The sequence below is a fragment of the Dermochelys coriacea genome, chromosome 2, assembly GCF_009764565.3.
Source record: "Dermochelys coriacea isolate rDerCor1 chromosome 2, rDerCor1.pri.v4, whole genome shotgun sequence".
In the NCBI taxonomy this organism is placed as follows: domain Eukaryota; kingdom Metazoa; phylum Chordata; order Testudines; family Dermochelyidae; genus Dermochelys; species Dermochelys coriacea.
Genome location: NC_050069.1, coordinates 49,409,510 through 49,428,883, shown reverse-complemented (window position 1 = coordinate 49,428,883; position 19,374 = coordinate 49,409,510). Strand labels below are relative to the sequence as shown.

Sequence of the window (19,374 nt, the reverse complement as noted above, 5' to 3'; positions counted from 1 at the left end):
TTTGCTGTTATGTGGATTTTACAATACACTGATTGCTTGTAAGTGCTTTTTTTTTTTTTTTAATCAAATATTATTTCCCAGTTTATTTCTCTTCTTGCATATTAACATTCACATGACAACTTACTGTGCCTAATTTGTAGAGATATGGAGAATAAAATAGCTAGTCACGCGATATAAATATAACATTCTGGCTCCTTAATTTTGATTGTTAGAAGTTCACAGAACAAGAATATTTCTATAAAATATGAATCAGAGGCAGCACAGACTTGTTAAACTAAAATTGCAGTTTGGAATTATGACTGAATTAACTATGCTTTTATCTATTTCAAAGTACTGAGATGCTCTCAGTATCTCAGAACTTGCCTTACCCTTATAGAAGAGCTAGACTATGACCTAATATGCTCAAATAAATTTGTTAGTCTCTAAGGTGCCACAAGTACTACTTTTCTTTTTGCTAATAAAGTACTGCAGATTGTACCTTTCTTGGGCAAAAGTTTATTTTTGACAATATTTATTTAATTGTCCTTGGGTAGCCCTGGGGTAACACCTAAGGGAAATGTTTTGATTTCTCTGATAAGAAATGGCTTGCTTCAGCCAGACAGCCTTTTGATTCCTCTTCTAGTAACATGGGCCCCTTAATACAGCTACTGTTGTTCCTTTAGCTGTTTCCTTGCCACTTCTCTTCAGAATTCAATGACATTTTCACCACATATAAAGAAAATCTAAGTCCAGTATTTTAGGTATAAATGTAATAATGAAGAGGGCCTCAAAGCCAAAAGCAATCTTAAGCATACAAGTTTAAAAATCGATACGTTTTCCATGGTTTCCAGTTGTTTCTCCACAAGCTTCATGTTTCCATTAGGCCCTCTGACAGTGATGACATTTTTCTCTCAAATTCCATTGTTTTCAATATTTACCACTCAGTTCAGTACTATTGAAGTAACTGACTAATTATTTTAGGCTTGCTGGAAACTTTCTCTTCATCTCCACAGCTGTCAGTACATGCTTATCAGATTTAATATGTTGATTGAAATTTCAAAAGCAATGCTGTCAAGTCAAATCTTTTCTAAAAAGTTTTTCTTCCCTCTGTTAAACACCATCTTCTATTCCTTCATGAATTTTGAGCAGTTCTCATTTGGCTTGGTGTCTGCTAACTTGCCCTAAGAGCTCTGATCACTTGATTTTTCCTGCTTTGCTTTAATTGTGTACAGAAGGTTGTCAAGTAGGTTCTTTTATAATGTGCTCAGAGCTATAATAGTCTTTAAAAATGACATCATGCAGCAAGATTTGTACAGCCACTTTTTTCAATCCAGTACTCTGTAATTATTAAAAAAGTGAAGCCTAACATAAATATAGCTTAAATGGAGGCAAAAATAAATATATGCCCAATATTTCTAGTTATTTCTAAAACCTTGTGGAAAATGAAGCTCCGAAGAGTGGAATCTACTGAAGCAACAACCAGTCCGTGGACCAGTGCCAGTCCCTGAGATCTCCCTGACACAGTTTAGGAAGGCAGCAAGCCGGTCCTTGGTATCAAAAAGGTTGAGAAACACTGCACCAAAGGACGCAGCACTTAGGCAAAACGCTCACCTCAATACCTGGGAGAAGACAAAGGAGTACGAAGATGGAGGATCATTGTTTCTACTGCAGTGAGCACAATGTTTATTTCTTCTGCAAGAATCCTCATTTGGAGCTTATTTGAAAAAAAAAAATGTATAAAATTTCCAAGAAATTCAGCAGCCTGGGAAGCATTTAGAGAGCTAGCATTGTACTGATTTAATTTTGATCAGAATAATATGTGTAAAGACTATTTAAAATGAGGCTTTAGACTGAATCTTTGAGGTTTTACTATATTTCCAAAGATTCCAGCACTTACATTTCAGACCAAGACATTTTGCTCCATTTCTAGCTAAAATCATGAGCCCAACGCTGCTGACAGAAGCTAGGATGTGCATTTCCACTAGTACCAATAAAAACTAAAATTCTAATTCTGCAGCTGAATCAAAGATTAATAGTTGTATTCTGAATCCCAAATTCAACCTTACCTCCCAACAAAGACTTCAAAGGAACAGCATCTGTGTCACAAGCTTATCTTATCCACACAGCAAAGTTTTGGCTATGCTCCTAGTGATATTTCTGAGAAGAGAGCCATGATAAACAAGAACTTCTCTATTGATTGAGTTCAAAGGTAGCCTACAGTTGAACAGATTATATAAAAATGGCCTACAGTGGAGATATTGGAAAGCCTTACATAAAATGCTTCTCACAAAGTTTTGGTACTGTAAAGAAAGTGCCAAGTCTGCATCTGAATGACCTCAGGACATTTGAATTCATAGAGCTTTACCTTTGACACTAGCATGAACCACAGCAGAGTGAGAAATAGAGTTGTAAGCTTCATAACTCAAATAAGACACTGCTGAGAGTGCAAGCCCTCTTCTGAAAAGAGTTAATTTTCCAAACACCTGAAAAGAAAAATAAAGTAAGTTTATAATCTGCTATAAGATTTGACAAAGCTGCTCTGCAATTCTCTGGAGCAGCCATTACATTCCAACCTTATGTGTACAAGAGGCTCTCAGAAGTTATCGAATAACAATAATGGGAACAGTTCTAAGGTTTCAACTTCAAGATTTCGGTTTTTACTGTGCAAACAGGAAACTGGGCTTTGGGAATAGATTCATTATAACACTTTGGAACATGAACCTAGTACTATTAACATGAAGAAAGAATTAAAAAAACAAAAAGTAACTGACTATGTTTAATTGTGCAAAGAATACAAGACAAAACAAGAAGCAAGAATATACAAGCTGTTTGGTAAAAACTGAATTTAGAATATGCTCTGATGAGTAAACAACTTCAAAAAAAGTCATGTTTTAATTTCATAACGATAAAGGCTGAGTCAAACTACGAGTTATTTTCCTCTTGCTTCAAGTGTAATTGGAAACTTTTCAGGTAGCCTAATACTTTTGCCTGAAACCCACAAATATAATTGGCTTGGAAGGATCTTTTCATCTCTTAATTGACTTGATGCTCATATTGTATTCAGACTCTCTGTTAATTTTGTCACTTTGCTAAATCAAAAACCTGTTCATTCGCAGACTTGTATTTGAGAATGTCATGGTTTATGCGTTTTAAGTCACCAAAACCAGAAATACTGATTTAAGTGTTGAGAACTTGACTTGCTATTTATGCTACAACAAACATACATCAATCCAAGGTCTGGTCTACACTAAAGTTAAGTCAACACAAGGCATCTTATGTCAACCTAACTGTGAAAGTATCTACACCTAAATTTCATTCCCACCAACGTAACTGCCTTGCTATGCTGTCTTAATAACTCCACCTCCACAGGCATCATAGAGTCAAGGTCGATGTAGTTATGCCAATGCAGTGTAGACACTGTGTTGCTTATGTCAACTGTTACTGGCTTTCAGGAGCTATACCACAATGCCCCACATTGACAGTACAATCGATACAAGCGTTCCTGGTTAGGACATGCACTGTTAATGAAAGGAGTGGAGCGCAGACACACACAAGTGATGTAATTACTACGGCAGCTATAGGCCAGTGTAAGCTAGCCATAGACATAATTTTGCAGTGTAGACATGATCTAAGTCATGCAACCCCTAAAACATTATTATTTTTGTAGACCATAAACCCAGCTATTTTAGAAGTCAGAATGTCATCCGTAGGCACCAATAATTTCTATTTATTTCTTCACATTCCTTTCTAAATGGCTCATCTATTTAGCATTCGGTCGCCACATATGAAAAAATGAAACCTTAAACAGTGAGGACGAAGCAGACTATTTTCCCCAGCGGCCATGACACTGAAAGTAGAAGCTTCAGGTAGGGGAAACAAGGGCAACAAGAAAACACTCATTGCCCACCCATAGCGAACCAGGAACCAAGTGTAGTACAGTTCAGAAAAACCAAGCCATGTGTAACCTGTTTGGGATTGTCTGTGTGGACAGAAGGCATCTGAGAAGTGGGTCACATCAGGCATTGCTTTAGCCATGAGCTCCAGCACTGTGTTTCGGGCTGATGCTAGTCAGGGCAACGTCTGGGCAGCAGGCGTCCGGACATGTTGCGGTGCTACAGTTCGCAGTGTTTGAGGAAGGGGATACGCGAGGCAGGTTAGTGTTGGTCTTCAGCCCTGTCGCTAATAGGTCTTCACCTGACCTGCACATTCTAGAACAGTGACTGGCCAGGGATCAATGGCAGCGCGGCCCGACCCCCTCCACCCAGGCAGGGGGATGAGAGAGGGTGCGAGGCCCGAGTGCGCCCAACCCTGCGGACCGCAGGTTTACACCGGGACGGGGGGGGGGGGGGCCTGCAGGGGATGGACCGGGGCGGTGGACAGGAGGCTTCAATGGCAGGGAGACGGGCCCCTGGAAGAATCTCCGTCCGGCAAGGACGGTCTCTCTCCGGCGGGCGTGACAGGCTGGGGCAGCGGCCTGGCCGGGGCACTGGCCTGTGACTGTCTCGGCGGAGAGGGGCGAGAAAGGGTCCCCAGAGTGCGTCTCCCACGCGGGGCTCAATCTCCCCCTCTCCCGCCTGCCCCCCGCCTCCACCTGCGCCTGCCGCCACCAGCCGCGTCTCAGGCCTCCAGCTTCCGACAGGAGCCGCTTCCCCACCCAGGCGGCGCCTCGGCGCAAAGGCGTCAGGATAATAAGCGCTGTCGCCATGATGCGCCACCCCGTGCTTGGCCCGACCCGCCAGCATCCTGGGGAACCCAGTGAGAGCAGCCACCGGAAACGGTCCGCTGGCAACAATGTCCGGGCCATACGGCCAAAGCGGGGCTCCCTGTTTCGACAGGATGCGGTCAGTGCCCGATAGCGTCCGAGTGGGAAGCGTGACCTCGCTCTTTCCGTTCCGCCTGCTGGGTTCGCGGCTCTTTCCCCCATTCTTTAGAGGGAAGTGTCGTTGGGGGCGAGGCTAACGTAGGGTGCGTGAAGGAGCAGCACTGGGAGGGGGTGGGGGAATTGTGATCACGTGACCTCATCCACCTCCGGTCCAAACGAACATCCCCGCTCGGGAATTTCATGGCTGTAGCTGGGGCGTATCTCGCGCATGCTCCGTTGCGCCCGTTTGGACAGGCGGGCGTGCTCGGGGGCGGAGCGTGTTATTGCTCCGCTTTCTCGCTCCAGCCGCTTCCTCCCTTGGTCCCGGGGCTTGGATCCTCAGCGCTGGTCGGTGAGTGAGGCCGCGGCCTGCGGGGCCTCGCCGGGCTGGCTGGCTGGCTGGCGGCCAGCGAGGCTAGGGCAGTGGGCCGCTGGGGTTTGGTGACGGGGAAGGGGGCGGGTCGAGGGCACGCGTCCCGGGCACGGCGGCTGGGGAGCGCCGGGGCGGCGGCGGCGGCGGCGGCGGGGCGCGGTTGGGGCGGGGCCAGAGCGGGCGGTTGCCTAGAGCGGATGGATGGGGGGCGGGGAGCGGAGGAGGCAGTTACGTGGGCGGGGCAGTTGAAGAGTGGGGACGCAAGAGTGGGGAGGGCGCTGCCCATTGCAAACCCCTTTGCTGAGTCGGGACCCACCTGTGTAAATAACGGAGTTAACTCCCTGCTTACGTTACCTGGAGGGTCCTTACTCCCCCCACGGCATAGGCTGAGCCTTTGCAGGCTGTACCTCCTGCAGAGGAGGGGCTGTCCGCCTGCCTGCGGATAAAGTGCACAGGGTGGCTGCTACTGCAGTTTAAATATTTTCCAGAAGTTGCTTTCTTAAGTCTTTTCGCATCCCGGGTAGGTGAATGCTATTGTTATTCCACAGTTAGGGAAACTGAGGCTCAGACGTTAAGTGATTAGCACAAAGTCGTCACATGACTTACTGTAAGTGAGTTGCAGAACCAAAAGTAAAGCCAAGGAGCGATGGCTCTGTTGTGTGTTGTAACCTCTACCTGATGTTCCAGTTAAAAGAATAATACAGACTAGCACAATGTGTTTTAACTTGTTGTCATTTGTGGGCCCCTAAAAAATTTCAAATGGAGGCGTGGACTCCTTTTGGAAATCTTAGACGGTCTGCGGACCCCAGCGTGAAAAGCACCGTTCTATGGTAACAGCAGCCTTTCGTGGACGCGTTAGACATAGTCTGCAGACCCTGCGGGGTCTGTGGACCACAGGTTGAAAACAATTGGATTAGTTTACCAGCTTGTATTGTAAAATATAGACTAAGGTTTTTGACGAGCTTCCTTTTTTAAAGGACATTCCTACAATGTGAAGCTGTGTGGGACTAACTTGTGTGAACCTTAAGGAGGCGACTGGCATTATGCTTGTTCTTTGGGTAGTTGCTTAAAACAGGTTTCATTTACTTCAATTGTAAGTATTAGCTCATGTAGAAATGTAATACTACTATTCCTCTAATGTGTTCTTCCAAAACTGTTGCTGTAGAGCTGGTTGAAGAAGGACAAAATACCTAGTGATAACTTTCATGAAAAACTGTATCCCTTTTTGATGGGTGGGGGGGAGAATCTCTGTTTGTTTGTTTTTTAGACCAACTCCTTATCTTGGTGCTGTTGAAGGCAGAACTCTGTTCACACACTTTGTCAGTCTTTAGGTTTCCAACAGAGGGTGTAGGAAAAAGCTGGATATTTGTAATGCCAACCAATTTTTGTCCTTGGACTTCAAAATCATACTATCTAAACTCATCAAATATAGTCAGTAACAATGATCTGGAAAAATCTAGATGCCAAAATTCCTAAAACATGATCAAAACTCATCCAGCAGCTTGCTCTTCACGCTTCAATTCTGAATCCATGATTTGTACCAGCTGCATAGACAGTTATGGTCAAAATTTTCAGAGCAACCATTGACTTCTCAAAATTGATTCGGATTTAGCTTGGCACAAAAATCTTTAAAAACCCATATTTTTGGCTCTAAGTAGCTTCTGATGCTGTTGGATTAAGCATTTTAAGGGCATGTGTCAGGATGCATGGGACTTCCCAGATTTCTCTGAGGACAGGACTGGCTACATTTGTCAGTAGAAAGAAAAGGAGGATTTGTGGCACCTTAGAGACTAACAAATTTATTTGAGCATAAGCTTTTGTGAGCTACGGTTCACGTCATTTCTCAGTAGGTCCGTATTTAGGGGGTGGTGTCCAAAAATTTGGCTAGATCTAGTTGAAGCAAGTTGAGTTTTTAGACTTCCAGTAAACTCAGTCTGACAGGCTGAATCTGACACTGGCTCAATACGTTGCTAACTAATGGATATTTCAGTAAAACAGAACATGTTCTTATCTTACTTTTCAGAACAAAAATTGCTAAAAGTGACAAGTTGTTAGAGAATGAAAATGTAATCTTTCTAGGATTACTGTTGAAGTTGCCTGAACTTTGTTTGGATTCAAGTTTTTTTTTTTTTTTTTTTAAAGTAAAATTATGTAAGCTCACACTGGTTTTGATGCGCTCTATTTCAGCTGAGTAGAAAAATACTCAGTGTGTAGCTGTTTAGGTTGAAATGTAATCATAGGTAAGCAACAGGCTTGTAGAAGTAATGTAGCATATGGCATGGGCTTATTGCAGCCTTGGTATACATTTCACTTCATGTTACACTGTTCCCAAAAATCTTTGATTGTAGAGTAATTATGAAAGAAATTCAACTATCCTTGAATCCTCAGTTAATCTTCCCCCAGGTAAACCATTTTCATACAACAGAACCTTTCAGCAACTGGATGAGTCCATTCATGTGCTGCCTAACTGTGTTTATCAGTAATTCTGGGTGAATTGGCCAGCTGCTCCTATGAAGAGTGGCATTAGTAATGCTTGAAGCAATGCATTTGAGGATGCTCATAAATTTTGGAGAGTCACGGAGGCATGGGGCACAGGTCACTTGTTGGCTGGTGGGTCTGTCTATATAGTAAGATAAGCGTTATGACTAAGGCCACGATTTAATCCATGAGTATTTTTCATAAGTCATGGATGGGTCACGGGCAAAAAACAAAAAATCATGGCCCCATGATCTGTCCATTTACTAAAAATACTCATGATCAAATCTTGTGGGGAGTGAGGGGGAGGAGGGGTGTTGCAGGGGAAAGCAAGGGGTCTGCTGCGTGGAAAGCCCCAGGAGGCCACTGCCGTTCTGGCCTCCGCCGGGGGGGGGGGGGGGGAAGGTGTGTAAGCCCTGGAGACAGCCACGTTGGCAGCTCCTCGGGCTGTCCCCAGGGCCGCCAGTGCGGCTGGCTGTGAGACTGTCCAAGTGGCTGGCTACAGAGCTGCTCTAGCAGTGACCGGTGTAGCTGTCCCTAGGGGCACCTGAGCATCTGGCTCTAAGGCCAGGTGCTTGGACGACCCCTGTGGTTAGCAACACTGACTGCTGTATTAGTCACGGAGATCGCAGGAAGTCATGGAATTCACGACTTCTGTGACAGACACGGAGCCCTAGTTACCACCTTTTTCCAAGAAGACAACCATGTGGCATCCTACACTGATGGCAAGGCTGATGTGTGGCTAGCTGCCATGGTAACTAGCCAAGTATTATTTGTGTGTACAGGATGGATGAAAATCAGTGATTTTAAAAAAATTAAAATTCAGATTTTAATTTAAATTAAATGCGGTTTATTTTTAAAAATAAACGTATTTGAAATTGACAGCTTATGTTAAGACTTGCACTTATAAACAGGGCTTAAATTTGCTGCAGCTGTCCGGAACAGAGCTCTGGTACATATTTTTCAGCCCCTCTAGAGTTTTTATAGGATGTTGCAGGAGCAGGGAGGGTGTTCTGGGAAATACTCTGAGAATTTAAGCCCTGTTTATAATCTAATGAAAACACTTAAGTTTAAACTCAAAGTATTTAGTATATGTTTGCTACCATCCTTTAAAGAAACTTAAATCTCTGACCTGATGGTGGTGACCTGGAACCAGAATTTGCTGAAATGCTAAATCAGCTTTTGGTAGCAGTAGCCTCTATTTCAGGTGCAGATGGAATTTTTTTTTTCAGTTTAGTTTATTAAACTAGTTGAGTTCAATGGGTAGTTCAGACTTAAATTGGGAGTTAGAAAAAGCAGGAAAGCTTGTTTTCCTTTTCCAGTCTATGAATAAAAATCAAGTTTGAGAGGATCAGATTTAGAAGTTCTGAAATCTTGAAAGACACTACCCAGAAACAACAGTTCAGTTCACCAACTGCAGATAATACTTTTCTTGTTTAATAAATCAGTTAGTTTTAAATGGAAAACATGTTTTGATAAACTTTTTTTCTTGTGTTTCCAGAACATTTAAGGTAGTTGTGCTTTTAATTTTTAAAAGTTTGTGCTTGCTGTTTTTGCCCATTTTTAATTTAATTTGATTTTCTATCCAAGCAGTTTGACTCAAATCACAAGTAAAAATGTACCTGTTATAACTCTTATTAAATAAGAAATGTCATTCAACGTTTTTAACATAATGAAAAATTAAGAATCTGAATACATGTAAATTGAGCTATATAATTGCTTAAATAAGCATAAGTGATTGATTGTAAATACTTTGTTTTTAAAATTACTTCCCTAAACAAATTGTCACCAATTGGTATGAGAGACTATGCACAGCAATCAGGTATCTTGGCTTAGTAATTTATATAATGACACCAGCTCTTGGTGCTTTATGAATGAAGATGATCCTTGCTCCCAAAATCTTAGACAAATGTCAGAGATGATACAAGAAAAATGTAATATGAGTAGCTTAGATTTGGCACACATTTTGTTAGTCCCAGGTTTTTTATGACAGTTTTGATATATAACTGGATTTTTAGTTGAGGAGATAAGAAAAACTGTATAGCTAACATATCTAGTCTGAAATTGGAAGACGTTGTATAAATAAATTTCTTATTTTTAGTTGCAATGAATTTTTAGTCACAATGAATAAAAGAGAGATCTTTTTACATTTCTAAAAAATATTTTCTTCTCTGTCTCTTTTGACCAGCCATTTTGTCATTGTCAGATCCCTCTCCCTTCAGCTGTTTCCCTTTGCAGTCCTAACTTACCTTTTGGATGCCCCTCTGCCTGACGACATACCACACTCTTTCACATGTACCCCAAAGTGGCATTTCTCAGAGTCTGTTCCCAAATGCATTCTGGATTAGTTTGTCCTCCTGGCTGTTCAGCCTTTCTTTAGCCAAGTAGTTCTTTAAATTTGCAATTCCTTCATTTTCTGCATGCCTTTCTATTGTCCAGGGAGGGGCAGGGAGTTCTAGGATGCTTCTTGACTCCATTCTAATGTTTACTGTCCATGTCAAAAAGATGTTAGCCTTGCAGCATGCTAACTGTCAGCTTTGTCTCTTGAGTTTCAAAAAAATGAGCTCGTACAATAGATCCACACTCACAAGTATGATTGTGATGGACTGTACTCCATGTTCACCATTTTTACAAGACTATGATAAATATTGTACAAAGTAGGCTTTGTGAGGTATCATTTGAAAACTCATAATCTACTGAACGTTATTGTCCTGGTAAAATGTGTATCAGCTTTGTATGTAAAGTTATAAGATTCTACTGTATAACATTGCTATAATATGCTCCAAGTTTAAGAAAGCCAGGCCCAGACCAGTTTTTTTCAGAGACAAAAACACTGATGCTCCAGCCAGATATCAGCATAATCAGATGAATTATAATGGACTATCACCTAGGTAAGCAGCTGTTCTTTGGCAGGAGGGTGGATGTGAGCAAGAACTTTACATGTTGACAATGGAACAGCTAGGAGTTTCTGTGTAAATAGACTGGCTGTTGCCTGAACCTCAGCTGGAGATAATCCTCCAAGAGGGTAGAAGGGTATAAGAATGAGAAATAATGGCCTTCAAATCACATCTCTACCCCCCATCTCTACTCACTGCAGCTGTAGTGCTTGAAAGTCAAAGGAAGCATCGTTGAGCTGGTGGAGGGGTGCTGGCAGGAGGCTTTGCATCCAGTACAGACTGCTGTAAGCATATGGTGACATAAAGCCTTTACTTTGAATCCATTTAGCTTGCTAAGTTAGATGTTAGTTTTCATATTTTTATTTTCTTTGTAACCAATTCTTTCTTGACTTGTAGTCACTTAAAATCTATCTTTTTGCAACTTGTTTTAACTAAACCAGCATGTGTTTAGATTGAAGTTTTGGGGAACCTCCATTTGACATAAAAAGATTTGTTCATATTATTTTCCATCGGTGAAATGGCCAGATATGATGTGTTTGCCTGGGTTCCCTTGTTTGTGTATCATGAGAAGCATGTAGGAGGTCTGTGTGGTGGGTTCATGGGGGATGAGTTTGTAGAGTTTCTCTAGGTGGTGTTTTGGGGAAGGATTTGATGATATCCTTAATATCCTGGGTAAATTGTGGTATGGGACTGTCTTTGAGTTCTATATAATAGGTGGTATTGGAAAGTTGTCAGTTGGGCTTGTTAACTTAGTTGTCATTGTTGAGGACTACTCTGGCATCACCACAGTTTGCTGGTTTGATATCTGGTGGTTAGATTTCAGGGACTGTATGGCTGGCCTCTTGCTGATGGAGAGATTATGATGGCTCTGATGTTTAAGGATTTCACAGTCAATTTTTTTTTCCTGAAGCAATCAATGTAATTGAGTGTGGTTTCATCTGCTATGTGGAGTTCAGTCAGGTTGCCAGTGGTAATTGTGAGTGGTGGTGTCATTAGAGGCAAATGTCCCTACAGACCAAAACACCAACTCAACACGGCACCAGACCAGATGCAAACAGAACAACAGATGCAAAACCTGCAGATGTATATTTACTGCTACATTGATCAACACTCCCCCACAACATATCTTTCAAGATCAATGGACCTTACACATGTCTATCACAGCGTGTGGTTGTGACATTATCTGATTAGAGTACGACGTTGTTGCTACCACTGTTATACAATTGCAACAAATCTTATACAAAGTGTGACTTATGGCCAGAAAGGGTTACACGGTTTGCTAGCTAATTGACCCATAATCAGCCCTTAGAGATGTTTTGGAAGATAATGTTTGTGGTTTTGTGTGTTTACGTATATACTGTTAGAGGTTAACAATGTAATCAAACAGTCTATGATGTTTTCTGTTAATTCAGAGATCAAAAGGAAATATTAACATTTAAATTAACTGTAAACATAGTGATATCACTGTATTCATCTCTCCTTAAAATGTATAGCAATTCACCTGCGAATGGTGGAAAAACAGGCAATTGCTCTGTGTTAATCTGTGTAGCTAACTATCGGTAATGTTAGGAAATAGGTCTACTTCAGTCTCCATGATTGCCTGTTGTTTGCCTAAGGACTCCAACCTGTCAAGAGAAGGCCTGGAATTGTATAAAATCCCCTTGGGTCCTGATCCTTTTTATCTCGGATCTGTTTGATGCTTCATGCAGGGGACGCGTAAATCATAAGGCTGAGATCTCCAGTCCTAATCTGAATAACCCTGAATATGAACATTGGACTACAACCTATGGACTAATTTTGAAAGGACTCTTTGCAACTACAAAGCTCACCATCTCTGCTATGAATCTGATCTCAGAACTATACTCATGTCTGTATGTATATTGATCTTTTAACCAATACCTTTTTTAAATAAATTTTTATTTAGTTTAATAAGAATTGGCTGTGTATTTGGGTAAAATCTGAAATATTCATTAACCTGGGTGTTAATTTGTGTCTGATCCTTGGGGATTGGTAGAACTTTTTTATATGATTAAGATTTTCAGTAATCCTATTTGAATAATTCATCATATTTGACTTGGGTGTCTGGGTGGAGCCTAAGACTGGGTTGCTTTAAGGGAACTGTGTTGTTGGCTTCTGGGTACCTAGTAAGGTATTACAGAAGCTGTTTTGTGCTGGTTTGATAATTCTAAGTATCGGAATGTCCACCAGTTTTGGGGATTGTCTGCCCCATTCTTTGCAGTTCACCTTAATTGAGTAACTCCAGTGCGGCCCCCTAAGACTCCTTGTTACAGTGATGTATCTCATTCAGCGCAGTAAGTGCCTCAACTGCTATGTCTCGTTTCACCCACAGCTCTGTGCTCTCAAATGAACTCACAGGAATATCATAAAAGACACAAACACCCTGTCCCCTGTGGGCAAACTCTTTTCACTAATATGTCAGATGTAGAGTGATTATCAGTCTTCATCCTCAAAGGAAACCTGCACAACACTTTCAAAAGAGGAGACTGGGAGCTTGAATTCCAAACTCTGCTAGACACTAAAAATCGTGGACTGAATAGAGACACTGGATTTATGGCTTATTACAGCAATCTGTAAACCATTAACCCCCCTTTTTGTCCTATGACTGCAGACATGGGCCACTCTTCCTTGAATGGTCCGTTTTAGAATATGTATTAACTACTTATGCTAAACAATCTGTTCTATCTTGCATTGATCTGTGATGCTCAAAGTTCCTTTTCCAGACCTGAAGAAGTGCTGTATGTGGCTGAAAAGCTTTTCTTTCTCACCGGCAGAAGTTGGTCCAATAAATATTATGTCACCCACCATGTCTAATATCCTGGGGCCAACACATCTACAACTATATTGCTTAATGAACAAATCCAGTATACTATATTCACTGAACTAAAGCTCAACTAATCTCAATTTAGCAAGGTGCATATTCTTCTGACTACATAGAATGTTAAGCTCCAAACTTGTTGAGTTATCTAAGGGCAAATAGTATTGCCTTTCTTTCTTCAGTCAGAGAAAGCCTTTACCCAGAAATGACTGCCATAAGCTTTACCAAAACATTCCAAAAATATTCCTTTGGTTTGAAAATAAGCATGGAGATTTTTAGCTCAAAGTAATTTTTTCCCCCCAGAAAGTTGAGTAATTGAAAATAGGACTTTGATTTTGAATATCTCATAAATCATTACGGTGCTGCTGTCATGGGGCATAATAAAAGTGAATTCTTCCTGTATTAAACTGTTCATTCTTTTTGATTAAAAGTCCTGGAGTTGAATTTGGAAACTTTGGTTTGGTAGATGTATACAAATAATTTTATTATTATTTTTTTTTTTTTAAATTTTAATGCAAAGATACCACCACTATGACTCTAATTTTTCACTGAGAAGCACATAGGCAGACCTCTGAATCCGTCCCCAGAGAACTGTCTTTTAAGAATTGGAGTTTGTAGAGTGAGATTCGGTCATGCCATGCTAATAAACTGAAAAGGGGTGTGTGAAGTATTAGACTAGAACATGTGATCACTTATATTTCATTCCTGCCTGGCAGAGAGAAGCAAGTTCTAACTAGAAAATATCCTCCTTTCTTCCACTTTGCATTAATCATACAGCCAGCTACTGACTGTCTCTAGAAGTTAGAGTAAAAATGTTATATATAATATTTTTTTTAAAAAAAGGGGCATGTTTTGGGCATTCATCAAGTTGCTTAACTGAAATCTTTTTCTAAAGTAATTGACACTAAAAGATATTCTGGTAACTGTAAATGGATCTTATTTTGATAAACATATTTTTGCTTATCTGAATACTGTTTAACCGGTTCATTTTCCTTGTACATCTTGATGAGTTTAGAGGCTATTCGTTGTATAAACCTTACTATACTGCCCTGTAATTCAGGAGATTGGTGTTGCTTAGTATTTAGCCCTAAGCAAAATAGCTAACTTTAAAAATGCTGTAATGGAGTAGGTACATTGGCCTTCACCCATATGTCAATAGAAAATCTTAGGAAGACTAATGAGGTGTAGTAAATCACAGGATCTGGTAAAGCCATGTGTAGACAAACCCAGAAAGTCAAACTGATAGTAAAAGCCGCAGGCAAGAAACCATCCCTAGTATTACTGTTCCTCAGTAAAGCTACTTGGCAAAATTCAGGGCAGCTTCTTATATAAATCTATTTATAACTAATTTAATAGTCTGACCCATTATACAGGTTATGCCACCAGTATTTTAAGTGAATGTTGAACTACAGGAATGCAATGGTCTTTACATAAGAAAGTGACCTAAGGTACATCATTCCTGAGGGCATTATGTGCCAAAAAATTAAAATTCTGCACACAGTATTTTATCATTTGCAGAATTTTAAATTTGTTAAATAAATGTGGAGACTCCAGCATGTCATTGGGGAGCACAGGCCATTGGTTGCACAGAAGTGGGAGATCACTGTGCAGCTTCCCCCCACAGGATATGGACTCAGTGGTGACGCTGCACCCAACCTTGATACCATGCATGGACCAGGCCTGCCTCAGAAACACCCCATTGCTCTGCCCCTCTGTGCCAGGTGCACTAGGTGTGGGCAGGCAGGCTCATGAATGCAGTATCCAAGTGTGGAGGGGCCTAATGTGGGGAAATCCAGCTGTGCGTTGAGAGGGTTCTGTGTGGGGTAATCTGGGTGCAGGTGGCTTAGTGGGGGATCTGGGTGCAGGGGGGATCTGGATGCACATGGGCTTGTTGGGGTGGGGGTTCTGGATGCAATAATAATGAAACTGTACAAGGGGGTCCAGGTGAAGGTGGATGGGGCTCAGCCGGGGGGGTGTCTTGGTGTGGGGGGATAGAGCTTGGCAGGAGGGTGTGGGGGATTCGGGGGGGTTCCAGATGCTGGGGAATGGGGCTTAGTGGGCTGGGGATCTATGTGAAGTTAGTTAGGGCTTGGTAGGGGATCTGGGTGCTGGTGGCTTGTCAGGGTGGTCCAAGAGGAGTGGGGCTTGTCGGGGGGTGTTACTCAGCGGGAGAGTCTGGGTATGAAGGGGTCTGAATGTACAGGGGTGGGTGGATGGGGGAGCAGCTCCCTGTACAGGAATCCCTCACCCTGCAGCTGTGGAGCGATGGGTGCAGGAAACACAAGGGGTGGGGAGAGCTTGCAGGGCGTCTTGCAGTGGGGGGAGAAATGTGGGAGTGGATTTGACACTGCCCTGGATGCTGTGCTGAGGAAGTAGTCCCATCCTGCCCAGCCCACCCCGGGACTAGCAGCCAAGCCTGGCGCAGGGTAGGAGCCACCAGCCAGGTCTTTCCCAGTCCCACCTCCTGCCCCACAATGATTTACTTCTCTGACAGCTGCCCTGGCACCCAAAATATACTGCTGTGGATGGTCGCATGATCGCTCTTATGGCTTCCCTATCAGTCATTTTTCTGCAAGGAAGCAAAGAAATCTGCATGGGACATAAATTCTGTGCATGTGCAGTGGTGCAGAATTCCCCCAGGAGTAGTGCATGGATAACTGCCTTGGTATGTTCTTGGTTGTCCATTTGTATTTGTTAGACAATATCAGATCTGTTTAAGGAACTTCTTTTATTTTTTTTTATTTATTTTTTTCTCCAGGGCATAGTTTAAAATAGTATGGGCACTGCTATTATTTACACCAGTGCAATCTCACTGGTTCAGTCAGCAATAGTACAGGTCTCTACTGCACAGATCTTCTAACGGACAAAGATACTCAGAAGTTTAGATATGAACTATTAGGATGTACAGGTACATGCAAATGAACTAAAGTGTTTCCTGTTGTAGTTACATTGTGCAATTCTAAAACAGTCTTTCTTGGAAGTCATAGAAATTAAAGTGCATAACTCCTGTGTAAATTTACTGTTGCCAACACCAAAGTCTGTAGTGTGCTCAAAATAGTTCAGTAATTTGTGCACATGGCTTTGTTCAGAGCTCTAATTTTTGTAACCTTTTTCAGATTATATATGTAAAGGGCTAGAGCTTATTTTATAGCATGGTGGATAAAATCAATTTTTTTTAAAAAATCTTTTTTCCTCAAAGCATTTTATAAACAAAATCTGATCTAAAGATATCTTTGAGCTATAATGCATCTCATCATGCAATAGGGATTACAAATTCTAATTCTATAGTATGAGACAATATATTAATGTAATCTTTAAGTAAAGTTTTGTTAACAAGTTCCAATAGTTCATGGATTAGGGACCCAGTCTTATGGGGCTCCAGCGGCTTCTGTATATATTTAGGTTAATCTTTCTATCCACACAGTGGGACTCAGTGCTCAGATACCATCAGAGATGCTTAGTTTTTCAGTTCTCTAACTGTGGATTTGTGTGTCCAGAGATAACGGCAAAAATGTTATTAAATGTATAGAGGTGAAAAATAAAAACGGACCGCAACCCTATTGTCCCTCTGCAAATTTGTGTACATAGTCAATCCTTTACCTGTCTCTAAAAGTGCAAAGTTTCAAAAAGTTCACTGAATAGAAGATTGTTGGGGGCAGAATAGATTTGGACAAGGAGAAGCCGTCTGGAGATGGGAAGGACAGGCAGTAGAAACAGAAGTTAAACTGTTAGAGCAGCATATTCCAGAAGTTCTAAGATCTGAGAGTAGCCGTCATTGATTTGAGATCTAGCATACCATTCTCTCACTAGAAGGGAAAACCTATAATGGCAACTTGCCATAAGAGACCCAGTTTGGGAATATTTTAATGAAGTTCCTCTACTTGTGGATAAGACTGGCATGTGTGCAAAATGCAAACAGTGTAACAAAGAAATTCAAGGCCTGGTCGCCTGAATGAAACACATGAGAAGTGCTCATTTTCAGGAGGAAGCTGCTTTTGCATCTTCAGGTTGGTAAACTTTTTTATTTCATACTTCTTTCTTAAGGACTGCTTGTCTTCTGGACTGTTCTTGAATTCTCATGTTTGAGCAAAAAATACAGTTACTCTATAGTACTATCATTTTAGATGCAGTTGTGATAAAAAAAAATAGCTGAAATAGGCGGATCTTGCTTTTACAATTTCACCTTTAAAGTAGTACTGAGCATCAGTGAATGTAATGAGTAATACTAAATGAGCAGTATGGTAGTAATAATAATAATTAAATAACTGCATTGACTTTGTTTTTTTAAGGAGAATCCATCTTCAACATACAGGATTCTGAAGACTATCTACCTTCAAGATCATCATCATCATCATCATCTATAGTTTCAGAGTTATCTGCCAATGATGGTGTTTCAGTCACATCATGTATGTCACATAGCCACAGTATATCACCTCTAGCAAAAAGGGGGGAAAAAAAAATCTCCATCCAGAAACAACCATAGATAAGTTTGTGATAAGAACTAGCAGATTACAAAAAAAAAAATTGGTATAAAAATTGCCAGGTTTGTTTATGCAACAAACTCTCCTTTCCATATGATTGAGAACCCACGCTTCATTAACATGGTTTAGTCATTAAGACCAGGACACAGTCCACACAACAGAGCAGATATCGCAGGAAAATTGTTGAATAAAGTGTGTGAAAGAGAAACTGAGCCGTGTGCAAAGGATCTAGAGGGTGAAATTGTTAACCTGAGTCTTGATTGGTGGAGCAATGTCCACAATGATCCTGTTGTATGTGCTTGTGTGACAACAGAAGAAGGGAATGTCTTCCTCACAGAAACAATCGATACATCAGGAAATGCGCACACACAGTAGAATACTTACAAGAAGTAGCAGTAAAAGCCATAACAAACTGTGGGGAAAAAATTCAAATGTCTAGTAAGCAGCTTGGTCATAGACATTGCTGCAAATGTATCCAAGATGAGAAGAAATTTTTGAAGAGTCCCAAGCTAATAACATACAGTTGCAGTGCTCATTTGCTGCATATCCTAGCCAAAGACTTCAGTGTTCCAGAAATAAAGGTTAATGTTGTTGAAATCGCAAAATTCTTCCGTAACAACCACTTTGCAGTAGCTGCTCTGAAAAAAGCAAGAGGAACCAAGCTAACTCTCTCCTGCAAGACATGCGATGAAACCCAGTAGTGGACTGTTTTGAGCACTATATCAAAGCTGTCCTAATCTGATGACCGTCTGTGAACAAAAGCGTGAAAAAATAGATCTCAATATTGGGCTTAAGAGAAATGTTGAACACACGCTGAGTACCCTGAATCCTATTTATGTAGCCTTGAACAAAATGCAGGGAAATAGCTGTTTTATCGCTGACACTGTTGAAATTAGGAAGGAACTGAATGAGACCTTAAAAAGAGAAAAATGCAATGACAGTTAAATTACAAGCGTTAAAAAAACGAATGGCACCAAACGAATGGGGTCAGTCCTGGGGCTGGTTTTGTTCCACATCTTTATTAATGATCTATCCCATCGGGCAGATTGCACCCTCAGCAAGTTCGTGGATGACATTAAGCTGGGGGGAGAGGTAGATACGCTGGAGGGTAAGGATAGGGTCCGGCATGACTAAACAAATTGTAGGATTGGGCCAAAAGAAATCTGATGAGGTTCAACAAGGACAAGTGCAGAGTCCTGCACTTTGGATGGAAGAATCCCATGTACCACTACAGGCTGGGGACTGACTGGCTAAGCAGTTCTTCTGTAGAAAAGGACCTAGGGATTACAGTGGATTGGAAGCCGGACATGAGTCAGCAGTATGCCCTTGTTGCCAAGAAGGCTCACAGCATATTAGGTTGCATTAGTAGGAGCATTGCTAGCAGATGGAGGGAAGTGATTATTCCCCTCTATTCAGCACTGGTGAGGCCACATCTGGAATATTGCATCCAGTTTTGGGCCCCCCACTACAGA

The 19,374-nt window shown here is 41.5% G+C and overlaps 2 protein-coding genes across 9 annotated transcripts in view; one reads left to right on the top strand and one right to left on the bottom strand.

The window, feature by feature from the left end:
* RMDN1 (regulator of microtubule dynamics 1) overlaps window positions 1-5,069 on the bottom strand; it is a 30,472-nt gene extending 25,403 nt beyond the window's left edge. The window contains exons 1-2 of one of the 3 annotated variants that reach the window (XM_038392981.2): window positions 4,571-5,069; window positions 2,345-2,462 (exon numbers count right to left, since the gene is read on the bottom strand). In XM_038392981.2, the coding sequence (XP_038248909.1) occupies window positions 2,345-2,462; window positions 4,571-4,903 (451 nt within the window). In that variant the 5' untranslated portion in view covers window positions 4,904-5,069. Of the gene's footprint in view, window positions 1-2,344; window positions 2,463-3,944 lie in introns of all 3 variants that reach the window. The other 2 variants (XM_043507647.1, XM_038392984.2) reach the window with 2 other exon arrangements.
* CPNE3 (copine 3) overlaps window positions 5,061-19,374 on the top strand; it is a 71,120-nt gene continuing 56,806 nt past the window's right edge. For 2 of the 6 annotated variants that reach the window (XM_038392978.2, XM_038392975.2), the window contains exon 1: window positions 5,061-5,192. The gene's annotated coding sequence lies outside the window, so the exon portion shown is untranslated. Of the gene's footprint in view, window positions 5,193-5,430; window positions 5,734-6,190; window positions 6,307-19,374 lie in introns of those variants that run through there. The other 4 variants (XM_043507645.1, XM_038392979.1, XM_043507643.1 and 1 more) reach the window with 4 other exon arrangements.